This window comes from Clarias gariepinus, chromosome 1 (genome assembly GCF_024256425.1).
Source record: "Clarias gariepinus isolate MV-2021 ecotype Netherlands chromosome 1, CGAR_prim_01v2, whole genome shotgun sequence".
Lineage (NCBI taxonomy): Eukaryota > Metazoa > Chordata > Actinopteri > Siluriformes > Clariidae > Clarias > Clarias gariepinus.
The window spans coordinates 21,629,961-21,656,906 of NC_071100.1; the positions used below are offsets into that span (position 1 = coordinate 21,629,961).

The following is a 26,946-nucleotide window of genomic DNA, read 5'->3' on the forward strand; positions in this document are numbered from 1 at the left end:
GATAGTAAAAGTAAATACTCTGAGTAAATACAGCTGGATAAACAAAAACTATGTCTGTCTTCATTTTAGGATGAAAATGAATGACAAAACAACAAAGCATGATTGTTTTAAAGGGGATGATCCATTTCTAAACTCTTATACTCTTGATACCAATTGCATGAATCGTTTTAGCTAACCAGATAGCTGGAATTGTTGTAGTTTAACTTAACAGAAGAAACGTAGAAGTTGACCTGGGACAATGAGTGAATGGGTATCTAAGCTATTAGTGCATTTTATGAGCAGAGTATAAATGATGACCACGATTACCACATAAATTAACATTAGCCACCATAGCATTTTATCTAAGCTAAAACTAAGCTTGCAAACTTTTGGCTGGTAACTGAAGGTAGGCAGGCTCCACACACCGGCCAGGCTCTGTGTGTTCTGCCCATTTGCCCATTTATGGATTAGCTGTGAGTTTAGGCAATATCAGCTTCTGGCAATATGGTGATGATCAGAGCTTCCATATTTGAGCTTCAGAACCACTCTTCATAAAACCTATGGGTGTCAACACAGAGGGTTTGTCCAATTCTTTTTATTCAGTCTATGGTAAACAAAGTAATGTTAACTAAAAACTTTCAGTAACTCATGCATTTCCTTGAAGTAATTATCCAAATACTAACAAATAGAATGATTTTAAATGAAAGAAGCAAACAAAAAAAATAAACAAACAAACAAGAAATAAACAAAAAATGAAGACATTTTGCTTGTATGAACTGATCATGGTAATTTCCTTCTGTAACCATGCAGCAACATTACAAAATCTATACTTTGGCACTGTACAAGCATTGATGTAGGTATAAAATGAGTGATTACATATTCTGTTGTTGGTGGTGATGGTGGTGGTGTTCTTAATTACAGTAGATTAACCTGGTTATTTATGTCGTTTAGCTTGTTAGGTAGGCTCTAATTGGTGTAACACCTGTTTTCAGATTTTTTAGATCACCGAACAGTGAAATGGTTCCCGACTGCATTAAAACTGTACCGTTCAGATTGTTTTGTTACGATAATAGTTTACAATAATACATTTTTATGGTATTAACTTAATTTATGTTTTTTAATTGTTAAGCAGAATAACTACTTTTCCTTTCCCTTCCCTCTTTTTTATTGCACTCCTTATACCACACGGAAGGGTAATGTTAAGGCACATTCACAAAAAAAAAACAGATTCTAACAGTTGGACAGTCACACAATGGCAAAAGGGAAACAAAACATATGTCAAAAGGCAGTCAAGCATTGTGGAGATACTACAAATGAAGCATATGAAAAAGTGTGAAACAAAAGAGCATGAGGAGTTACCAGTGGAAGGTAGGACGAGTAAAATGCATGCAAAAGTAAGGCAGAGGTTCTTAAGTAAAACTTTTCAGAAAGGCAGGCATTACCCAGGTATCCAATGATAATATTATGTTATTTAAAACATTTAAAAAGCAAATGGGAAATACTCGTTATTTCTTGGGTGCAGAATATTGCACTAATTGAATTAGGTAAATTAGGACCATTCTTGTTTATAGTATGTCTGCTTTTATGTCCTTTTTTTATAACAGCCGAAAATTAAATACTTTCTGAATTCCCAAAGGTGTTTATATTCTTTATATGAAGAAATAAAATTTCTAAATTTCATTAAATTAAATTACATTAAATTAAATTATAAGAAAATAAAGCACGAATTTTAAAAAAAACTTGAAGAAAACAACAATTAGGTAAGAAGAATACACACCAGAAGCAACTAGATATTTAGATTGTTCTCCATATTCTTTCCATATTACTTTTGTGTGAAAAAGTTAAAACAGCTCAGAGAATGATTAAAGTCACTCTGCAGTCCTAGAAACATTTGCAGTCCAAAAAACTTGAATATCTGTTTTTTTATTGTTAATTGTTTATTAATGGCTTTTTTGTTTATTAATACTATTTTAGTTAGTATATAGTTAGTATGCTATTAGTATACAAATGTACGTGTAAATATCTATTGCAAATTATTTGGGGTAATTATTTACCAAAAATCATACATGATTCACTTTTCAATTCATTCTGTGATACTTTTGTTAACACAGTTCTCTATATCCCTTTATGATCCTTTTAACTAGTTGCCCCTTTTTAGCTCACACCTCCTTATTTTCCCTTTATGGAAGCCCCTCTGGTTAAAAAGACCTGAGTATGCATTGAGAAAGTGCAAACAAAACTCTCAGCTTTGTTTTCCCTTTTACCCCTAAAAGTAACATGTGTTCATTACAGGGCCTCACAGGTTTCTACTACATAAACATAGTGAAAGATTAATGCATAGTGAAATAGCGGAAAAGAGAGTGAGGGTCCTTGTATTTTTTTTTTGTCCCCTAGTTGTTTGCCCCTTATAGAATAAAAAATGTCTACCTTCAACATTAATCTGTACTGAATTGATCTGTCAGCTAGTTGTTACTTTTTCTTTATATATTTTTCATATTAACTTTTCCAATTAGTAAAAATGAACATTAAAATTGAACTTTTCAACAACAAAAAAAATCTGTCTACTCATTTCCCATTTTGTAGGTATTCCAAGAGGCCTCATTCCTGCTTCTCTCCCAGGAATGTTGAATGGTTCCTTAATGACCAAGTCAGCAGATTGTGTGAATCATGTCAAAACAAGCAGGCTTAATCGCGCCTTGGCTGAGAAAAGTGGACCATGCTAGGAAGCCGATCAACCTTAGGGGTCAGCATGCAATTAGTCCCCAAGGGGGGCAAATATGAACTCAGCCCACCGCTGGCTCATACACCTCCCAGACGTCCCTTGTCCTCTCTGTCCCTCTTGCACTAATCCCATTGGCCTCACAGCTGATCCAATTCCTCTCTCCATTCTGGCTGCCCCAGTGGATGATCTATGGCCCAATGAACCTCACAGTGGGTCACATGATTCATGCAGGTGTGGAGGCCCCATCACCCTCCAATTAGTGACCCTAATTAATGAAGAGGCCACCTGCAGGGTCACTGAACAGGGACTAGGGAGAGAGCGGATGGATAAAGAAAAGAGAAGGAGGTTGGAAAAGGGAAGGAGGGAAGCAGTACAGTGATGCGTGGTAAAAGCTGAGGAGGCCAGGACTAGGCCTAACAAAACAGGCTTAACATTGATTACTTTAACCCAAACAAGAAAAAAGGAGAAAATGGAGCATGCAATAATTTCTACCTCATTGATGGTTTAGGATTTTCTTTCCTTTGATTAGAATATTAGATATGTCCCTGCTTAGATGAGTCATTAAAGTGTGCAGAGTATACATATTTATTCAATTTGTTGTTAAAAATAAAAATAAATAATTTTACCATAAAACTCCTGCATGAGTAAATACTTTAGGAAATGTTTAGTTTGATGACTAATTTAATTTTGATCTGTGACTGCACATTGGTGTGAAATATTTAGTATAGTTAAAGCTTTGATTACATGCCCAACATAATACATAAAATCTCTTAAATAAAGGTATTGCCTACCTTTATTTGTGCCACAGCTGTTGGGTCCTGCACCCCTATCCTCAGCTGCCCCACACAAATCATCAGGCCACCCATTTAGTGCTCACTCTCCCCAGCCATCCACTCTGTTAAAGAAAAGATGCCAATCATTTTAATTGGCACCCTGGAGTTGATTGTCTCAGCAAGCTTCAGAAAGAGAGTGCAGTTCCAAGAGGAAGGAGGGCACCAAACCATGTGGTTAAACATATTGTGGCTGTTTCGGCCTGTGCTTTCTTGAGGAATAACCCCATCACCTTTACAAGACATAAAAGAATTTAATGTTTCCACAGATGGCTATAAATAGCAGAACACAACCTTAAGCTATCTATAGGCAAGGCTAAATTGATAAAACATTGTTTTTATTTTATTTTATATTTTTATTAAGTTGTGCCAGAAAAAAAGTCCATGATATAATTTTTTTTCTCTATTCTGCTGTAAAAAAAAAAATTATTGCCTATTGCTGCTATCAATCTTCAGGTTTCATGAAAGCAACCATAATTAGTAGTAGTTGTGTGGTAATAGTATTAGTTTAAACACAGTAATAACATTAGTATTAACACAATGTTTAAATTAAGACAACATTTTTTTATTCTTATATGTAATTTTATTATATCATAATTTTATTGTCCATATTTTTTATTACATTTGTTTTGCCCTTTTCCTTAAACCTCCCTAAACATGCAATAAAATGTCCATTCTTTAAAATCCATTGTTAAATGGTGTGAATAATTCTTAATTGTGGTGATAAGGTAATATTATGTGATACTTATAGTGGGGATTAAAGAATTGTTCATGATCGTTTATTAAAATTTTGTGCTAGAGGTCAATGTTAGCTCAGTGTTCAGGATTCTGTTCTAAGATATGGCACATTATAATTTAACTATTGTTAGAGCTCAACCTAAAATCACTCTGACTTTAAGATGATGCTAAACTGCTTAACTGTGGTTTTGAATTGCTTATTGTCTAAGTTGCAAATCATTTAAAAAAAAATTTGAATTAATACAATTAATGCACAATGTATGATAAATTGAAATAAGCTGTATGTTGAACATAAGAAGGCATAAGAACAGGGACATACTCACAGTCAAATTACATAGACATATATTTATATTCATATGAATAAAAATACATATACATATTATACAATATTTTGGCTTTCATGGCCTGAGCACCAAAACCGCTCATTTACCAAATACACACAAAAATCTTATACCTTTTAAATAAGTGCAAACTGTTAATGTGACAAACAAATGTAAAGCATTTCATGAAGGGCTTTTTTTTCTTTTTCTATCTTTTTTTTACTGCGACTTGAAATGACACAATACTAACATGAAAATACTGTGCAAAGACTTATATGGTATATCTACACATGGTTTGTGTTAACTTTTTCTTTTTGCCCCTTATGTTTTGATATGATTACAGAAAAAATTAACTGTCTAATATGGTTTATGGCTTGTGTAAGAACAAGAACATTGATTCACACAATCTTATATTTCAGACATAAAACCAGAAAGCGTTACATTACAATCAAATTAGTGTGGAAAGTTATATATAGACCCCTCTTGTACCCTGTTGTTGTTTTTCTGCCGAGCTCTAGATTTCACAGTGTATTCTTGTTTTTAAGAAATATATCCATGGTTTAAAAGGAATGAGCAGATAAATTTTATAGAAGGGTTAGGCAAAGAATGTTACCACTAGTGTCACATTGTTTTAAGCTCATAATGCTCATCACTCTTCCACATACACTTATTCACAACACATACTAGGCAAGACAAACATGGGAAAATGACTACTATACAATGAATTTTCTGCTTAAAATGCAATATGTTGGGGTATCGGAGTGTCAAATTGACAATCATTTGCTAAAGAAAAAAATTAAATCCAGTAAGACAATTTTATAATCTTTAAGGCTTTAAACTCTATCAAAGAGTCATAAGCCAAAGTACTAATTCATTATCAGTTTGTGGATACATACAAAAAATCTAACAGAATAAAATATAAGAAATCTGTATATGAAAGAAAGAGGAAAACTGCAAAAGTTTAGCACTGCTAAACTAAAATTTTAACCGTATTCAATATTCAACATGGGAGTCAGTAAATTATTAATAATGATTATGGAAAATAACACTTTTTTACAACAATATGTAAACTCATATTGTATACACAGGATATCAGCGCAAAGGGCAATAGCCCCAATTGCTTTTTCTTATTTACCAGGGTCAGCTTTCATCTCAGTACCTTAAGCAAATTATGGCATTTAAAAGAGAAGTCCAGTAAATATATAAAAAAAAAACTGAGTAAGTGTTTAAATTAAAAGGGACAATGAAGAAAAGGCTACTGTGGCTAGGATGGTTTATATGGCTCATTTTTGCAATAATTTGTCCATGAGCTGATGGGAAGGAACAGAAAAACCTAGATTTTCTATCAGCACTAAATGTTCTGAGCCTAAAGTCCAACGAGACATTATCTGTTTCTGGATTTCTAGTCACACACACAAAAAAAAAAAAAAAAAAAAAATACATATGATAACTAACACTGACAGTTTATGGATACTTCTTAATTTTAGCCAAGAGTTCACATAAATATTAAGAAGTAAACATATATTAAAATAAAGTGCTTTGATTTCACGGCAATTGATGAGGTGCTACCTAAGGCCTTAAAATCTTTAAAACATATATAGAACAAATGACAAATAATTTGATGACTCTTCCTGAGGTTTATCAGTTACTATAACAATCAGAGTCACGATGCAAGCTCTAGGTCCAGAAACCAATCAAAGTGGTATAAACATCTAAGAAAACAGGTCCACTTTATGTTCTAGAGGTACAGAAAACTAAATCAGAGGCAGTCTTAGACTTTAAGTGATTTGGGAGGATGGAAGAGAGCGTCACAAGAAAGTAGATGAACAAACAGCTAAAAGTTGCATTAATACTCAATCAGATTATTCTCTCGATGATATAAAACTATGTCTACCATGCCGTCCATGGCTTTTTATTAAACAGATAATGTTTAAGTTTGTGTGCCAATGTGATTAAAGTAATTTAGAGCCTATGTATAATCACTCAATAAATCATTACAATCATGACAACTATGTGTAACTTTAAGTCTAATTAACAATCTAAAGTCCTAAATAGTGCCTAGAGCTGCATACATTTGGAAATAAGTTTTTAACTAAAAGTATGGAAAATAACATCGATGAGACCCCACAATCATGTGTTTTCATGGTGCAAAATATTTTAAGATGATTTTGCTTGAACCTGCTTCCATGCAGTGAACATACATATGACACCCAATCTGTAACTTCCCATTTTGCTGTTTTTGTTTTTACTATTGAATTATTATTAATAATATGTAGTTACTATTTGCTAAAATATGCTTCAATGAATCACTGTCTTTAAATTATACAAAACTGGTATTTAGCATATTAAGAATTAAGCATATTACAAAGCACAATAATATGGCATGATTATTGTGTGTTTCATAAAAACCCACCCTTACATGCACACCCAAAAAAAAAATAAACATTGATTATTAACTTATCCCTAATTACAATACCAGTAAGAAGCAGCATAAAGAGTACCACAAGGTCCAAACGTAATGATATGATCATTCATTTTGTCTTTTTTAACACCTATTTGGATACAATATCTGTTATAAAGCAGTATATGCCATTACACCATTACATTAGCAATGTTGGTTTCTTTTTCTATTACAGACAAAGACTAAGCTTGAGGCTGTTTGTAATGTACAGAGAGAGAGAGAGAGAGAGAGAGAGAGAGCGAGAGAGAGAGAGAGAGAGAGAGTTAAAAAAACAAGCTTCTGCAAACATGATGCCAGTTAAACTCAGGATGCAGAGATTGTAAATTAAATTGAGCTCCCTCATATTGTAAAGTTCTTGATGTAGTCCTTTTTTATTCGTTTAGTGTGGTAAAAAATAACTAGCATGGCTTGGGAATTTAAGAATGGAAAGAGTCTGAAATAGAGGTGAAAGTGCTCCATATTTGTTCAATTTTGAAAATCAACTCCAGTTCCTCTACATCTTTCACCTTAGCTAAAAAAAAAGAGCAGACTGCACCTTTTTGGTAAATGTGGAGCATTCCTTAGTGGTCCAAAAAGTGATTCAAGTCTTTAGGAAACTGTCTTTTTCCCAGTCAAGTCCCCATCTTTCCTCTCTGTCCTTGTATAGGGCTCAAAAGCTGATGATCCACACCCATAACTAGATGTGAGTTCATGATGAGCACCACTCATCAGTGGCATGGAAAAAAGGGATGGGGGTGCTACCCCAAGCCTTGGTGAAGGTGGTGTAGCACCGAGTGAAGAAAGAGATAGGCCAAACGTTCCACCACCACTGGCCACAATTGCAGGAGAAGTGCCTGTACTGCTTACCCCAGGAGAGGAGGATGACACAGATGGGCTTCCTAGGAGTGAGCCATTGACAGCATGCGATGATGCCAGCAGTGGGTTGGGAGGAGGTGCAGGCACTGACAACAAGCGCCCCTGCTCTAGCAGGCGCAAGATGTTACATGTGGCCAGTGATTCAGAGGTGGATGAAGAGCGCTTGTCAGAGTCCTTGGTCTGGTCCTTCTTCTGCTTGGTACGTCGATTCTGGAACCAAACCTTCACCTATGGAATACACAAAAACAAATGAACTCATACAATAAAAAAGAAAGCATTCCAAATGTGCTAAGCAGAGAGACTAAATCCACATTTAGCATATAGATTCTTTAACCATAAATCAATACTGGATTAGAGATATAAATGGGTCGATCAATCCCTAGATATAGCCTTACTCCTGACAGTTACCCTGTTCAAAATACTTACATTATTTTATTGGGATGATTCACTGATGATCAAAGCATTAATTACATTTAATTTGTTACATGAAATAAATCAAGCCTCTTTTGATTAGGGTGTGAACTATTTACATGCACCCAGTGACTATATGTCTGTCTGAAATCATGAGAAAGGAATGTCATTAGGCATGCTAAACTCCTTCCTGCTATTGTTCTCAAATAAAAAAAAATCATAGATCTAAAAATGCATTCAGGCTAGGTTGACTTTCAGTTTTGCCTTACCCTGTTAAATCCAGACTTGAAGAAAAAAGAGAGAAAGTGGAAATCAATGTTTACTTCATTAGGAACACCTTTTCAGCTGTTAGTTAAAGCACATATCTAATCAGCCAATGACAGTTCCAACTGGATATCAGAATGGGGAAGAAAGGTGATTTAAATTATTTTGAATGTGGCACAATTGTTGGTGCCAAACAAACTGGTAGGAAAGTATTTCTGAAACCGCTGATCTGCTGTCGTTTTCATGCACAACTATTTAGGGTTTACATAGAATGTTCTGAAAAAGAAAAATCTAATGACTGGAGGTTCTCTGGGTGGAAATGCCTAGTTAATGCCAGAGGTCAAAAAGAAATGGACAGACTGTTTCAAGCTGATAGAAAGGCAACAGTAACTCAAATAACATCTTGTTCCAACCAACACATCGAACCTTGAATCAAATAGGCTAAAGCAGCAGAAGACCACACCAGGATTCAAGTTGCATCATGCATGTGCAGCTGACAAATCTGCCACATATGTATGACACAATCATGTCACTATGGACCAAATTTAGCAAGAACATACACAAAATTTACACTAAAGGGTCCAGTAAGCCCCTGTGTGCAGAATAAGAAGTTGATTAGACAGCACAGTGGGGATCCACAGAGAAACAAGCAGGCAGGAGAAGTGAGATCATGGCCTCAACTTGCCCATTAGTGCCTGGATAATGAGATTGCCAGTGATCCCACGAGCATGCTGATGCCACAGTCTTGAGCTAAACAGAGACATATCTACTGCATCTGGTATAGAGGGAAACACATGTAAAGTATACTGCAGCTCAGTCTTAAGCAGGGTTTGTGAGATTAAATACATATACTTTTTTTTCAATTCGGTGACATACTTTGTCCACTACAAGCTGAATACAAATAGTAATCCTGCTTAGTAACTCTTTTTGGACACTTCTCTGGTCTGCCATTCATCTCAAGCAGACTTTGCAATTTAGACCACGTTTGATATCATAGAGCCAGACACAAGAAGAACTACCAGGAAAATGTTGATAGAGAGTGCAAATCTCCTGCTTCGTACATCTACACTATTGGAATGAAATCCTTTTTAATGAGATCCAGGGTTCAGCCCTGGGGCAGAGATTACAAAAGTGAGATCTGCATGACCTGGATTTCCTCTTTCACCAGAAACACTCTTATAAGTATATACCAATCTCCTGTAATATAACTAGGTACAAAGTATACAAAAAAAAAAAAGTATATTACAAAAAACACGTTACACCAAGTAAAAGTATTGTGCTATGCATCATATGATCAGCAACTAAAACAGTGAAACAGTGGAACAGTTAGTAACAGTGTAACTAAATTTAAATATTTAGAGCATGATATTACAATTCATAAATCATATCACATCATTATAGTGTGTGAGATGCACAATTAAGCACCAAATGAATAAACCTGGAGCATTAATCTTGCAGAGTAAAAGGTTGAAAATCCACACATTCTGCTGACCGTTCTGTGACCCCATGTAGAAGCCCTTCAACACGTTTGTCTGAAACAACGTGATACAGTCTAGTTTTTAGGTAGCAGTTTGCTAACCTTGCCACCAAATATACTGTAGATCAAGGTGCAAAGTGTTGGCGCAAAGTGTCCTTAATTATAGTGTACTTAAGTTTTTTTTTCTATACCATCACTTCACTTACGTCTCATGGCACAGCGCCCAATTAGCTGCAACAAATTGTTTTTATATTTTAATCATTTAAAATAATCATTTGTCTAACATTCATGTATACATATGTTCTTTGGCAAATGCTCTTACACAGAACAACCTTTTATATTTCATTGTACATCTGAGCGGTTAAGGGTTTAGGGCTTTGCTCAAAGTGGCAAAAGGGTCAATTGGGTGGTGGTGTGTTTTGAACCTGGGATCTCAGTCCAATAGTGGATCACTGAGCAACCCCTGCCCGACAGCGTATATAATTGATAAAAAGAAAACTACAACTACAGGAATATTTCTAAATTAGGCATTAAAGGAGTAACTACATGCCATTCCAACTATTTAAACTATATAATACTATTTAAACTATCAATTACTATTTTAATTCCTGGCACTGATTGTCATTTTGGAAAGCTCAGAGGAGCACTTATTTCATTCAACCCTTAATTTAAAAAAATGGAGATTACTGTGTCTGTATAAAGAGCCTCTCTCTCTATACACTCACGCAAACTATAACTCTTACACATTTTTTTTTTATTAATCTTACGTCAGATAAATTTGTCATTGTACTGTTAAGGATCTTTATCACATACACTCACCCCTGTCCTTCTCCTACCCTCTTCAACTTCTTAACTTGATCATGGCCTGATCCTTAGCCCCAGCCCCTAGTATTACTGAGAGGCATGTTAAAACAGGTTCAGCCAAGGGTCAACTCTGTCTTAACGAAGGGCTTGTAGATATGGCTCGATAAGCTGCCTAGATGCAAAAGCACTTGGACTATTATTAGTGCTGTGCCCCCACACTTACTGATACAGCTTGGCTCTTCAACCCTGCAGCTTGAGGTGTTGATGTTTAGATAAAGTAATTAGGATTACAGTGTATGGGCTGTGATTGAGAAGATGCCTTTTATGCACAATTTGCTTGAGACTTGTTTGTTTGTAAAAATTAAGACATAGCAAGTAGGCCACAGCAACTTCACAAAGCACACTGTGCTTTAATAATACAATCTGGGTAAAATTGCATAAGTAATTAAACTGCTATCATACAGTTTAAGGAAAAATAAGAAAATAGATAATTTCTGTTATTTTTTCCCAAAATGCATGTAATAAAGAAATAGAGGAGAAACTGAGCTCAGCTAATTAGAGCTCAGTTAATCTGTACAGTTTAAAACAACTGGTTACCATTTTCTAAACATACACCTTTTTATTTATCTAAAATGATCTATTTACAACTCCAAAGTATTAACAATTACAAAATCATAACACCGGCCAAATGGGATTATATTTTTGTTAATGCAAATGAAGCAGGTGAAGATTAATGTCTTCGCTGTCTGGCAATCTAAGGATTTGAATTTCCGGACCCCTAGTTATGAACATAAATCTTTTACTACTGACCTGCTACCAGTCTATGAAAAAGGACCAAGCCAATATCAATACACAGTGATCTGCATACCAATTCAGTGTAATACACAAGTTTATTGTGTGCTAAAATAGGTCGGTGTCAATCAGTGTGTTGATCCTATATACCTGGTCTAAGTGTACTGTGTAAAACCCATTCTGGGACATTCCGTTGGTGAATGTATTTTCTGGATTAGTAGGTTTCTATTCTGCCTGATCCTATCAGGTAATGGAATTACACACTGCCTAGAGAGTGACACGACAGACCTGGATACATGTACTGTGTGAGCACTTTTACTCTGATCCAAGACATGTTTCCTGTAGGAGTGGGAATTTGACGAATGAGAGGATAAGTATGCCAGGATGAGCCGGATATTAAGTACACACATACTATTTTAAATGGCACACTTCTTTATCTTAGTTAAATAAAGCTCATAAATTTGTGTCAGCAATTAAGTCAATTTATTATATAATGCAATTATATACTTATGTTTAATATTAAAAACTTATGACTCAAGTTATTGTTCAAGTATATTTTAAATTGTGCTTTGGTACATAATTAATACTTTTAGACTTCCACTGTTAATAGACTTATAGACAATATATCACATAATAGGGTATAACAAATCTAAATACATAATTCGTAATAAACACATAATCTGTTCAGAGCAACTGCAAATATAAAAGAGGCACACTTTTTCTTCACATGGCATCTCGTTGACTATAAATATGTTCTTAAAGTTTAAGGTAAAAACAGTCCAATTGGGCTTAAATGCACATTGCTTTTTTAGCTTTTCTAACAAAGATTTGCATATAGATGCAGACATTTCTTTTCTTATATTTAATTCAATTCAATTCAATTGTATTTGTATACTGTAGCGCTTATAAAGATTCAACCTTGAATCACACCTGCATTTGTTGTCTAGAGGTAAAATGACTCAATTTAGAGGATAGTTTTACTTTTACTACCAAAGAAGAAATATTAGCATGAGAAGCTGTCCATCATTATTATACAGATATTCTCTTATATCCCACTAAAGTTTGTCCACTTGTATAAAGCTTTTTCCTGGCTTCCAAATTACATTGATTTCTAATAAATGTTATCATCTTTTGGGTTAGATGTATTTATTTATTCATTCATTCATTCATTCATTCATTCATTCATTCATTCATTCATTTTTGTCTTACTGAGCTTCTTTCTCCTTTCCAGACATCACAGCCACATTAGATACTGTCTGGACTGGATAGAGCAAACAAAAGAACACAACACAGGCATTCATTCACTCACCAGATGGATGACTCATTTGGATAGAGTCATACAATGGCAAAATTGTAGCATCCTCTTCATACAACCTGATTATCACAGAACCACTTGTGTTTATTTAAATTTGTTATACATCTGTCTATTACCAGTAGTTATCCTTATGCAAATTAAACGGCCCCAGAAAGTCAAAGTTACAAAATTACACAAACATGTAGCTATAAATCATTGAGACAGTCTTTTGAAAAGCCAGTATGGTATCACCATGTGATTCACGTTTGCTTTGAGATTTGTGCAAGAATAAGCAGTTGTGTAAAAGTCATCAAAGGTACACTACCCAGACAAGTTTGACAACAGGAAGAAGGCTTTCGGCTCATAGACAAAAATGATGGTGCCATCAAAATTATTATGACAAATAAACTCAAGTGTTCCTGGCCAAACTGTGGTGATACTATCAACTGTTTCTGACTGGAAAGCGTGCAATTTAAAACTTACAGGTAGTAACTCTATTATATTTTATATAAAGTTGTCATGTAAAGAAGCAAGTAACTCTAAAAGAGGTTATGGTTTTCATCCATTGTTTTGCATCTACTCTTCACAGGAGTTTAATTCAACAAACAAACACTCAAAAGCTCACAGTTTATAAACACTGCCAAGTTAAACACAAATGCAAACCAATGGTCAAGCTTCCTCAGATGACCTTCTAAGGTATATGCCAATAATAGTAATACATAAATTAATTTTAAACTGATGTTAAATGTCAATATCACAAGATATCTCCAGTACGTCACTGTTGCCCGTCGGTCCCTACCGTAAAACAATGGAGCGGGGAGCCACCTGCTGGGGGTGGCAACCCAGGAGCACCCATGTTCTGGAGCAGTACCAGAGGTTATTCACTCATCTTTGTCCAGGACAAGTGGATTATAAATTGTATAGATGGGTGAATAAATTTAAAGACTGCATCAGTTCTTCACTATGGAAGTACAAAAATTGAATAACGCAAATTGCTTCTATTATTTTGCTGCTTTTCTTCAGAAAGAATAAAATATCTACAGAAATAAGATCTTAGCACATCAGCTTCTCTTTTATTGATCATGGATGATTTTAATTGCTATGTCTGAGGTCGAATTATTGTGCTAAATATTAAATTATTCACACAAAAATCTAAGCTTCATCGTGCTATCCTAATACAAGGTTTATGTACATAGTCTCTATTTCTTGAGTTTTCATGCGAGCATACCAATGGCAAGTTCAGTTTAAAATTTAGACAGTTGGACTGTTCCATACATATTTTAAGCGAACGTTAATGTAAGCCTACATTCAATCTCTTTTTTAAAAATCAAGCCCAGTCAAGTAATTAATTTGCTCACCGAAGGGCAATGACCAGATAAAGCCTGTCAAATGCTCACAAACACATATCCGAAACATTAGGGTTTTACATGTTTTTTTTTTTTTTTTAGTCCATCGCTAAAGTTTTTAAAGAAGAAGTATAAGTATTTAATGTTGGAGAACACGCAATTGTTAGACTGAAGAAACGGGAAAATGCACTTTATTCCTTTTACCAAAAAAAAAAAAAAAACTAAATCGAATTAAACGATCAGAATGAAATAGACATCCAAATCTCGTTTTTGTTTGAAATAAAGAAGAAACTGTTAATTACACGCACATATAGTTTTTAAGCAGCTCACATACGGAGTTGTTGGAAGTGTGCTATTGCTGTAATGTAAATGAGACGAAACATTTGCTTTCAATCTCTCTAAAAACCGCATTTATGTTTTTTAAAGCCATTTCGGTAAAGCTCAAATGTAGGTTATCTCTTAATTCCTTCCTAAAAATTTAAGTAAAATTAAAAAATACTGGGCGACTTTAGGAATGTCTAGAGTACTTACTGGAAATGGCTTTCAAAAAGAAGAGTTGGAGAACGGAAATATTTGGAAGAAAAGACATAAATTCTACCCAAATCGTGTTTTTGTATTCAATTTACACCTATAATGATAATAATAATAATAATAATAATAATTTGTTGTTAAATGATAATTAAATTATTATTATTATTTAAATAGTCGGCACCAATTTGTATTAAAAGGCGGAAATTTGGTCCTCTGACGAGTTCACGCTTCTTGTAAAAAGTAATTTTGCATGGCTTTAGGTGGAGTGGTTTAGGCTTTTTATTTTCAAGTATATAGCCTAATGTAAAATTATACCCAAACAGGCTGATGGGGTAATCTCCTTTTTGTTTGTTTGTTTGTTTGTTTGCTTGATTAGTTGTTTGTTTTACCTGAATACGATGCTAAATTAGTTCATATATTCATTTGTACTGTCCACTTTTAATGTGAAAAATATGTCCGTCAACAACAGCATAATAATTTAGAGCACGAGTAAGACCGTAGGTATTTTTTATTAAATGTTGAAGAAGTAAAATTTGCCCCTTCACATGTCAAATAACATTTAGACGTTAGCAAACTGTTTCAGCATAAAGAACAGCAGGAAATTACGTAAGAAACCTTAAAAAAGAAAAATGCAATTAAATAGTAACTAAAATATAGCTACGCGTGATTAACGTTTTCCTAAATTGTCTTATTTCTCGCTAGAGGAACTGTATTATTATTATTATTATTATTATTATTATTATTATTATTATTGTTGTTGTTGTTGTTGTTGTATTTGAATGAATGAATGAATGAATGAATGAATGAAAGTCGTTAACAGCGCCATCAGGCGGTAAAATGTTGCGTCCTCATTTGGGCAAATGGGTTAAAATAATAGATAGATTTATATTTTAAACACGCAAGTTTAGATTTAAATTAATGTTGTTTATTAGGGCGATTATAACTCTTATATATTATTCAGCCTTAAAGCCGCTAAAAAATTGAATGAGTATGAATCTCTTAAAATTGTGTATGCTGTACTTCTTTTACTGCGTTAAAATAAACATGTATAAAATAAACTGCATAAATAACTATTTTCGGTGTGTCTGACGAAACATTAAATGCTTTATCTGTTCTAAATGTTTGCCTCTTATTATGCTGATATAAGACAGTCTAGCTAAATATGAGTAAACCATTTTGTAAGTCGTTCTTGCTGAATATAGCTAAATAATTTGTAAGTTGTTCTTTTCTTTCGATTACAGTCCGAACAAGTGGGCAAATTCGCTATCTTTTTTCATATATCAAACCCAGCTTCATTTCTCCTGTCATTAATAGTCCTAGTGATTTTTCTTTACATCAACAAATCTTATAGTTAGTTAGTATGAATGGTGTGGACTATGCCTGGGTTGCACCGCGCTTGTGTGTGTGTGCGTGCGTGCGTGGCAGGTTGGGGGAGCGGTTGGTTGGTTTTGATTACTCAATCTCTTATTCCGGTTGGACTCAGTGTTAAATAAAAACTGGGGATTTTAGTGTGTGGTTGCAATAAAAAAAACTACAATTTGACATTCAATATTCAGGTCGTCCTTTAGATACCTAAATATTTTAAAGATAATCCTGATGCAACCGAAATACCTCACAAGCCTTGTGTGCGCTTAAATAATAAAGTATTTTCGTTTCATTCTCTAACGTGATTTCGGCCTTATCCAGCCCTCTAAATATTAACTTTATCGCAGGACCATGTATATGATCCTGCGATAAAGTTAATGCACGTGTTTCTGTTTAAAAAGTTTAACATAAACATGTTATTATTTATGTATATAATTTCTTAACATATTTTACTTTTTCTCTGCTCTTTGTTATAATACGTAGTAACAATAATAAAAATATATTTTCCAAATATTATTTCAGTGTATTACGTGATTTGATTTCATTATAACCAATGCACATGACTGAATTATAGCAAACAAATGGTCTACTTCTAGTTTATTTTACCAGCATTGTTTAAAACAATTGTTTGTTTAATTGTTTTTTATTATGATTAATTTAAATAGATTTTAAAAAATCCCATTCAAATCCAATTACAGAAAAATGCGCGTTTGGCCTATCTAGCAATGTTAAATACGTATATTGAAATAAAATACAAAAAATTGTTTTGGGGGACAGAAGTGGCTTAGGCGGTTGAGGGTTTGCTGTGGGTTGCTGATCCAGTTATAAGGGGTTAAAGGCCTATAACCATAGTAAAATACCCAGCCATGCCTGTGGCAACAACTTGCGACTCGAATGAGTCGATGAGGCAACATCAAGAAATAGAAAATGATTATGAAAATGAAATGGTTATTACATTAAATTAAACAGTTGTTATTGCATTATTAAGCCATAAGAACACCAGGTATGATAAAAAAAACTGTGCAGTGACTGAGTGGGTTTTGCTTGTGGTCATTTTTATTTAATTAACTGTCCATTGCAATACGTGACTGAGGAATCAATTCTATAAGTCTAGAACTTGTATTTTGATTAACATTATTCTATTTTTGTTTATACATCGCACTTACACCTAACTTTTGAAATGCTGCAGTTGCTTTAGTCTACTGGGATTAAGAAGTCGGCTTTGTTTTCTGTCCTACCTGAGTTTCGGAGAGGTTCAGCTGGCGGGCGAGCTCTGTGCGCTCGCGCCCCACCACATACTGACAGCGCTGGAACTCGAGCTCCAGCCGGTACAGCTGCTCCGCCGTGAAGGAAGTGCGCGTGCGCTTCGGTCGGTCCAAATCCAGGCCTTTCGGCAAAACGATTTCACGAATAGTGCCTTTAGCATCTGCAGAGTTAAAATGCATTACCAGACTATCAGCAATGTGTAGACATTTTTTTTTCTAAATATTCGTCATATTACCTTAAATAGATTTTCAAAAAAGGTAGATGAGCATAGAGGTATTATAAAAGTAGAACTCGGAAGGATAAATCAGAATGTAGGTTAGAGTGTAAAGCTATTACCACAACATCACCACTACCACCAGCAGCAACAACAGCAGCTAAAACAGCAACAACAACAACAACAACAATAATAATAATAATAATAATAATCATTATTATTATTATTATTATTATTATTATTATTTTACCTTATAACTCTTACAGTTTTAGGGCTGCTGCGCTAAAAAAAACTATACATTTAAGTAATATAGATACGAGGAAGAATGTATATAAATATATTACCCATTATACTACTATTAACCCAATAAACGTTCCTAAATAACTCTGTGATGCTTAGGGCTGAAGCTCCTCCTCTTTTAATTGTTTCCCTGGCAACCACATCAAAATACGCATTTACAATTATTCTGATAGCCATTCATTGATATAATCGGCATTTTCATGTTGATAGTGGGAATTTTTAATTTTTTTCCCCTCTCTATTTTAAGCATTTTAAACACCTAAAATGTTTCTTTTCCTATTAGCGCTGGACCTGCTGACCCTTCTGTGACCCTGGCTCTGACGCGCTCGATGTACAGCTTCGGGAGAGACAGAGAGAGAGGGTGGGGGGATTACAGGCAGATCTCCTGTTTTGTACAAGGCTAGAACTAAAAGCTTTTAAATTTCACAGCGGTAAGGGAAGAGCCAGACATATCCTTCAGTCACCTCTGCCATTCTAGTGTTTAGTCTCCCACTGAGAATTAATATGCATTACACTAACCTGTGTCAACTTTCAGTGATAGTCCCACCAAACATAATAATAATAATAATAATAATAATAATTTTCTTCAGTTCTTAGATAAGGTGTATTAAAGTTACCTTAACAAACCAGCAGGAGCTGTAGTATTTAGGACCACGCGCTGAAACAAGCAATAAGGTTTAACCGTATTCTTAGACATATGCAATACATTTAACAATAAAACAAACTGCGAATGTTATGAATTACAAAATAGATTGTTAAATGTATTGCATATGTCTAAGATTACGGTTAAACCCTACTGCTTGTGGATGTGATTTTAGCAGCTTATTGTTAGCTGCGATTCTTTGTAAATAAGCCAATCATTGTAAATAAACCAATAATAAAAAGCTTCCAGTACCTTGGCATTACGGAGTAATCTTCTAGTAAATTATTATTACTATTATTAAAATTATTATATAATAATGATTTTTATTATTATTATTATTATTTATGTGATTCATTATTACTTAACATAGTTATGTAAAAAGGTAAAACGTAGGGTATCATAAGTATTTAAAATTAAAGAATTATGAAAAAATAATAAAAACGTAAAACCCAACAATTTAATAAGGTGCTTTCTTTATCTGAGATAATTCTAGTTAATGCGCGCTAAATGTTCACTTAGAGGAATAAAAATATTAACTATCATTTTCATCATCACTACTACTACTACACCTTTTACTACTACTACTAATAATAATAATTATGACTGTAATTTTTGCTGCCTCACTGTGCAATAGCGTTTCATAATGCATAACGAAAAATAATGTATGTTTTTATCTTATTTTAATTAAATGGAGACCTCTTTGTTGTTGTTGCTTTGGTATGTATTATTGACGGACTTATTTATTTATTGTATTTATTTATTTTATTTATTTATTGGGTTGCGTGTACCGTAAATACGTATTCACAGTAAGTTGGTTCGATAAGAAAGGACATAAAATGTCCTTATTTATTAGCCTGATGATAGTAAAATTCTGCTAAATTGTTGGTAAGCATATATATTTTGAATGCAGCGATTATTCATCATATCAGCACACTATATCTAAAAAGGCTAACGGTCCGGATATTTTTGTTAAATTTTCTCCAATTATTATTATTATTATTATTATTATTATAAAATGTTTGTCACTCCTGTCACTATAACGCTGACTCCTTACCTCGAACTAAAATACGGCGACAATAATCAGGGTCCACTCCTAACAGCTTGTCGTGACCGTCCTCGCTGGACGAGCTCGGGGTGGACGCAGATGTCCCCGCAGGAGCGTCGCCGGAACTGCGGCTTCCTACTTCCGCCAGAGTTTTAGCGTCTCCACCGCGTTCCCGGCGAAGCGAATTGGCTCCACAGTGGTTTCGGTCCTCGGCGACTCCATCGCCCATACTCTTGGCTTGGTCAAACATGAACCAAAAGGTGCAGCAGTCTTATTTAATCTATTCGTCCGTAGAATCCTTTTACTTTATCGAGCACGCAGTAATCTAGACCTTGTCTGTCCTTTAGTATGTAGTCTAAAATAGGGAATCCGTCCCCGAAACACATCCAATCAGATTCCAGTCATAGAAACACAGGTCCTAGAGAATCCGCTCGGCATGTTTAGTCTAGGCCAGATTTCAGGGTGTTTAGTGTCGATGAAGAATGAGGGTCATGAGGCGGAGGAAGCCTTGCGGACACACCAAAGTACCCTCAGCTATATAGAGCAGCCCCCCAAAAAGTGCATAAACAGGTGTGTAAACGCAGAGAGTTCGCAAGGTCTGTATCAGAGCCACTGGGAGGTGCTTGCTTCACTGCTTAACCCGCGGAAGAGTAAAACAAAAAGACGGATCGGAGAAGGCACGGGTAAATTCCACAAATTTTCACTTTTTGTCCCTGGATGTAGTCTGTGCTCAAATGAATGTACCTTATTCACATCGATCAGTAGTCATTAATTTGGTATCAGCACAGCGTCTTCGGCATGGGGAAAGCTGATGAGGATATTTTTTAACATTGGACTATTTGCCTATAAGGTTTTGCTCTTAATGATCAATGCAACTAATTTTAGCCGCATAAAATAAGTTGGTAAAATTTTCCTCGATGGCATCTAGCAGAGCGTTTGGATATATTCGACAGGATACATTTTTAAATTGACTGTCAGACTCTGCGTAATTTCCTGTCTGTGCAAGAGCTAGCCGTTGATTGGTAAACAGAGTGTAGTAGGAGCACGTTTTGTAGGAGAGGGAGGAGTGAACGAGTCCGAGATTACCAGTGTTAGCGAGAGGGGAAACCCGGATTAAGCGTTTTGTATAATCCTGTGTGTCATTGCGATGGTTGTACCAAGAGGCTCTGAAAGACGCGCTGTTGTATAAGCACGTTTTTGAAGGGTCTATAATATTCAGTAATTTATTTTAAAATATATATTTTTGTTTTTGCTGCTATTACTATCCTTAGGCTAAATAAACGCATTTAATGGAAGGTCAACTACACCAATCTGTGTGAAAATAATATGTTGAAAAGCGCGATTTTGCAATGCACGTCAGAGTAACAATAATGCTAATAATTGTCTTGAAGAGTTTTAATAATTTGTATCCACTATTAAATGTTTCGCTAATATTTAGTTAACCAAATCATACAGTAATTACATTTTGTCAGACATTATATGATATAATTTATCATTTACATGATATAATTTACTACCCTATCAAAACGCAGATTGATTGGGATTGATTATTGTTCAATATCGTGATGTATAGCTGTACGCAACTATAGTGCTAAATCCAGTGAAAAGTCCATACCAGATGAAAAATTAAACGCCTTTATATGCGCCAGTGCCATCACAGACTCTACGCAATGACATAATTACAGTTTTGCCACTTCGCGTGGTGTTTACCACTGGGCGTCGAATTGGCTTATTATTCAATTCAGCTGCTGTGCACAGATTAAACTGTGAATGTAATGAATAGAGCTGTCAGTCAGAAAGCCACAGAGGACTTCCATCAAAGTGACAACACAGTCAAGAGAGGTCTAATTGGCTTCAACTACTCCAACTGGTTCACACAGTCAATCACGCAGTCGCTGCCATGAACCAACTGACATTCAATTTATGCAAATCAGTAACGTAGTTTATGGGTTGAAGTTTTTTTCCTTTCTAGTTTATGAAAGTTACTAGGTGCTGAGTATGTTTCCAGTAAACTGCATAATCTGTTAGATTTCTTGTATAGCTCCCAAATGCTATGCCCACCCACATAGCAGCCCCAACCTTACCCATCACTAATTTAGGCTACACGGTTTAAGTCATGACTGAAATAGGCCGATATGTCAATAGTAGAAAGGGATATTATGTTAATATTAAATCTAGTTGATTTGCATCTGTCAGTAATTTACATCCCACTCTCCAACTGGAAGTAAACTCTCAAATATTTTGCAGCTGCAGACCGAGCAATAAATGAAGTGATGTTTTTATAACAACATATGGAAATGAATGAAACGGTAAATTAGGAGATATACTTTTTATAAGTAGTTTTTTTAGGGCTATTCTAAACAAAGAAACTATTAAGCAGTGGTACATTTTACTTACAAATCATGTATTCACCTTTATTTATGTTTTGTTCGTTTAGCATTTTGGTTCTTGTTGGTTATTATACTGCTGGATTTTAAATCAATTAAAACACAACATTCATTTCACAGCTTTTATAGGTGCATTGTACTCTGTCACTAAAGTAATTACATTATGTAATAATATTGGCATTTATATCCACAACAAGCCTAAATTACATTTTATGGTAAATTGTATGGTAAATTTGACTTAATTGCGCATTGCATTGTTGTTAAACAAACATTCAAATACGAAAACGCTTTCTAACTACAAATAAGTAGACAGGTTATTGCAAACACTGCAATAATTTACATGTTTACGGGCTAATCTCGGAATATTTTATAACCACAGAAAATAACTGAAAGATCTTCAGAGGAAAAATGAAACATATTTGCGAGCACATGCAGGCTCAAAGCAAGGGAATATGGGAGGGAAATTTAATTTTAAACATAACAACATTGTCTGATGACAACAAATCACCAATTATGTATACAATAGCATAAAATAAAAACTTTTATACATGTTATAAGAAGATATAAAATATAAATATAAATTTATGTTTTTAATTTATATGAAAATATAAATTTCAAACCAGCGTTTTTGGTAGAAGTGGGGAACTGCTTTTCATGTCGCAATATTTTTTATTTTTTTATGCTGTGCATCCTCTATCGAGTTTTTCTCCAGTAATTTAAAATGCCAAAGAGCAGTCCTAGAGTGCATCCCTCACGGACGTGATCACTTTTATCTGTATATAGAAACACACGCATACACATACCACATCTCAGCTGAAGTGGAGTGTTAAAATTAAAATGGAAGTGTTTCCTAAAACCTCTTCAATGTGTCTAACCTGGCGAATAAAATTAGCTGCTTTAGGTTGCTAGACTGTGACTCGTTTGACAAATGACAAGTCATCTTAGTAAATAAAGAACTACTTAGCATAGGACACGAGCCTGTTTTGGAAAAACAACAACTTTTTTTTCGGAGGATTTAACTAACGAATTGTGTGTAGAAAAGCAGCACGACTCCACAGTCGATTCGGTGTAAATACAGTATATTAGTTAAATCAGTGAGTTAAACTGCATTAATTACGCAGTTTAAAGTTTGTAAAATAGGAAAAATTATTACACTTTTTAGGTCACGCGGAGTAAAAAAAAAATGCAAGAAGAAAATATTTGGAAAATTAACATTAAAATTAAAATTAAAATATTCTTACCGAGATTCTTGGTTGTTCTTACATGAAAAACTTTTAACCCCTGTATCAATAGTCTTGCCCAGTGGTCTAAGGGAGTGCCAAATGCTACTTATAAATGAACATTTGTTTAATTTTGACCAAAATGTCATAAGCTTAACCTTAGGATGCAGAACCATATTTTTGTAACCCTTTTGTAGGACCTTACTTTCAAATGAGTCTTTGCCTATTTATTTATTTATTTATTTATTTATTTTCATAGTATGATCGCATGTTTTTATGTAAAACATAATGGTCTTCCACATGAAACAGACAGAATTATCTTCCACTCTCCTGTGTTTTAAAAATCTTCTTTACGTGCAATACTAACAGGCATATTTGATATTTTTTATCAGCTATGAACTGTGGATGAAAAACTTTTAGTAGTTGAATATACGTTGGAGAAATGTAGTCATCCACTACATTAGCAGCTGTAGATAGGACACATACACATTCACATTCCATACAAACGTAAAGAATTCTTTTAAATGTGTAAAGCTGCTTTGCGACAATGTTAAAAGCGCTATACAAATAAAATTGAATTGAAAATTGAATCGAATTACAGAATTACAGAATTACTGACCGAATTCACCAGTGGCGTATTATCAGGTAAAACATCTGATGTTCTGTTTATCTCTGTCAACGTTTCAGGGAGGTTCTGGGCTCTAAGTTTTAACAACATAATTGCATCTTGAACCCTATTCTAATTTCTCTGAGATTTACTACTCCTGTACAATTCATTCAGATTTAATAGCCTAAATCATATTAAAACTTGAAGAGACCACTACTCTTATTTTTACAATACAAATGATGATAGATATTATAGATATTGTTGCATGCCACCACCCATTTGCTGGGAGTTTATATTATTATTATTATTATTATTATTATTGCTGTTGTTGTTATTAACATCATCATCAACACTACTACTACTACTACTACTACTAATAATAATAATAATAATAATAAGAGTTTAATTAGTACATTTTATGGCCAATGAAATATGTCCCACCACGTACAGCAATCCGGAATCCCTTTACAGCTGCCACAGAGAGTTCTTTGCAGAGAAACTGCAGGTGTGAGCACCACTGATTTTTTTTTTTGGTTGTTGTACAAACGTTGTTGCCAAGGCTGGTGAGAATTAATGAAGTCTTTATTTAGGCCAACTGCAGTGTGCCAAAAGTGTACAGAATGGGGACTGATTGATAGTGTATTTTGTCTTCTTTTGCTATACCATGCAGTAGCTCACCCAGACCAAAAGATGAGTAACATATGACACAGGATTCAAAGCATAATTTATACTGTATGTCGTCTTTTATCCATTCATTCACTCATTTCCTCTTTCATTTGTTGAGGTTGGGACTTAGGAACACCAAAGAGGCAAAAAAACACCAAACCTGCAGGAAGAATATATATATATATATGTGTGTGTGTGTGTAAAGAGGTGCGACACCCAGCTGGACTGGGAGCACAAATTGGATGGTTCTGAGGTTTTTTGATTATGCTTTTGTGTAAATGCTCTACCTACAGTATTAAATATTCAAACTATATTAAACAAGCAACAAATCAAGAAATCAAATATTCAGCTGCATAAAAATTAATGTGTCAACTGTGTCACACAAACTTTCCTTCTGTTTTGGCAAAGAAAAAAAAGCAGTGATTATAGAGAACACAAAGCATCATTTTACACTACCTTTGTTCATGAGCAATAAAGCTGGGTGATAGACTAATGAAAACCTGTTGCATGTTCCTATGCTAGAATTGCTTTGGATATTAAGTTACATTCTGTCAAATCAAAATACCATCTATCAAGATCATCTATAAGAATTTACAATGTCTCATGAATTGAGAAGTTGTCTATTAAGCTTATGCTGCTTTAAAAAAAAAAAACTGTGGTTAATATGGACTCACCAAAAGGAGTATTAGAAATTTGGCAAACTCTAGGAAAAGCAAGCCAAAGTGAAATGGATGCATTTTGTTACTTGTTTATTTAAGAAGACCTTTTAGTCATGATGGCCTGGGCTCTGAATATTATGATAGTTCTGAATTCAGGTCTTCCTGAGTCAAAAACTGAGGCCACTCTTGGGTCTATAGAAACTTATGCTGCAGTATTTCTATTGGGATCATCATGAGTTTATCCAGAAATTTGCAGTTGTTTACTTTAATTTACATTCATAGTGGAAATCACAATATATATTTCCATAAGTGTGACCCTTTTAAATTTGACACTTGTGGAGATAGATAGATAGATAGATAGATAGATAGATAGATAGATAGATAGATAGATAGATAGATAGATAATAAACACTTTTAATGCCACACACTTATTTAATACTTTTTACTATGTTTTTTGTAGATTATACATGCATAAGAAACGACTGGCTGTTAATTGTTTTTAACTGTTAAAAGTTATTATGGAAGCTACTGATATTTGGTGTGGTTTCTTTACCCTCTTTTAAATATCCTTAAAACACACCAGAAAAAGCTACTGTACACTGTAGCATAAAACATAATTATATATTAATATGAGGGGTGTTTAAACTAAGACTCTATTTAATCCCCTGCTACACTAATGCACGTATTCCAGCATTTCACTGGTGCTTGGATGCCTGCAAAGTATAACGGCTTCAGTACGCTGGAGCCATAATCAGACTGCCTGCCTGATGTCCGAAAAACAGACCTCTCAGTAACTCCTTTAATTGCCCAAACATGTGGAAATGGCATTGTGCAAGGTCAATACTGTATGGAGGATGTGGCAATAACTCCCAGTTGAGTTCCTGTAATGAACAAGTGGTGTTTCTGAATAATTGTGTGTACAGTTCCCAGAGACAGATGCGTCTTTTCTGCAGGTTGGCAACAAATTATCTGACAATTTTCGATGATCAGGCGTTCCACTAACTGAACATTCACAAGAATGACTGCAGTGGACTTTTAAGCATCTCGGCTTGGATAGTTGTTCACAACTGCCTACTGTTTTACTGTGAGCTAAGACTCTTGTCACCTCTATTGAAGTCTTGTGTAAATGGCAATCTGTTTTTACGACTTCTTACGACTTTACAAGACATAGTCATTCATCACAATTCCTTCTGTAAATAGTTAAACACGTGTGTGTGTGTGTGTGTATATATATATATATATATATATATATATATATATATCCATTCACTGAATTATCAACACTGAATTAATAAAGTGTATACCTGAAGAAGAGAAAAAGCCCTTCTAAACTGCAAAAACAACCTATGCTGAAAATTGTATTTTGCAGAGTAATTAAATGATTGGCTCTTTTTACAATGTAAAGTCACAGTAATATTTCTAAACAGTATGCTAAACAGTATAAACTATGCTGACATGACCATTTATCTGAGTATTAGACATCTTGTAATGCAATGTTACATTTGATATCAACATTAACTTCTATATATTTTAGCAAATATATCTATTATACATACATGCCTACATACATATATCATACATACAGTTATACAATTATAGTAGTTTAAGGGTAATATTGATTGTTCTTAATTAAATTCACAAATAAAAAAAAGTAATCCTCGAATTTGAACTGCTCTGAATGCCTAAAAAATTCAGGGTGTCCACTGCCCACTGCTGAGCTTTCAAAAATTACTTTAAAGGACAAGAATGA

At 34.3% G+C, this 26,946-nt stretch overlaps 1 protein-coding gene across 1 annotated transcript; it reads right to left on the bottom strand.

The window, feature by feature from the left end:
- Positions 1-6,610: 6,610 nt before the first annotated feature.
- On the bottom strand, positions 6,611-19,907 carry vax2 (ventral anterior homeobox 2). The gene is made up of 3 exons (XM_053502283.1): positions 19,667-19,907; positions 17,428-17,615; positions 6,611-8,133 (listed from the first exon to the last, which is right to left on the bottom strand). The coding sequence occupies exons 1-3, from the start codon at positions 19,905-19,907 to the stop codon at positions 7,639-7,641; spliced, it is 924 nt and encodes a 307-aa protein (XP_053358258.1). The 3' UTR covers positions 6,611-7,638.
- Positions 19,908-26,946: the final 7,039 nt, after the last annotated feature.

Bases quoted from the DNA above. Each gene is read 5' to 3' on its own strand.
- vax2 (XM_053502283.1), bottom strand. From the start codon at position 19,907: ATGTTTGACCAAGCCAAGAGTATGGGCGATGGAGTCGCCGAGGACCGA. The intron at 17,616-19,666 runs GTAAGGAGTCAG...TTAACTCTGCAG, and splicing joins TCGCCGTATTTTAGTTCGAG to ATGCTAAAGGCACTATTCGT. The intron at 8,134-17,427 runs GTAGGACAGAAA...TGTATTCCATAG, and splicing joins TGAACCTCTCCGAAACTCAG to GTGAAGGTTTGGTTCCAGAA.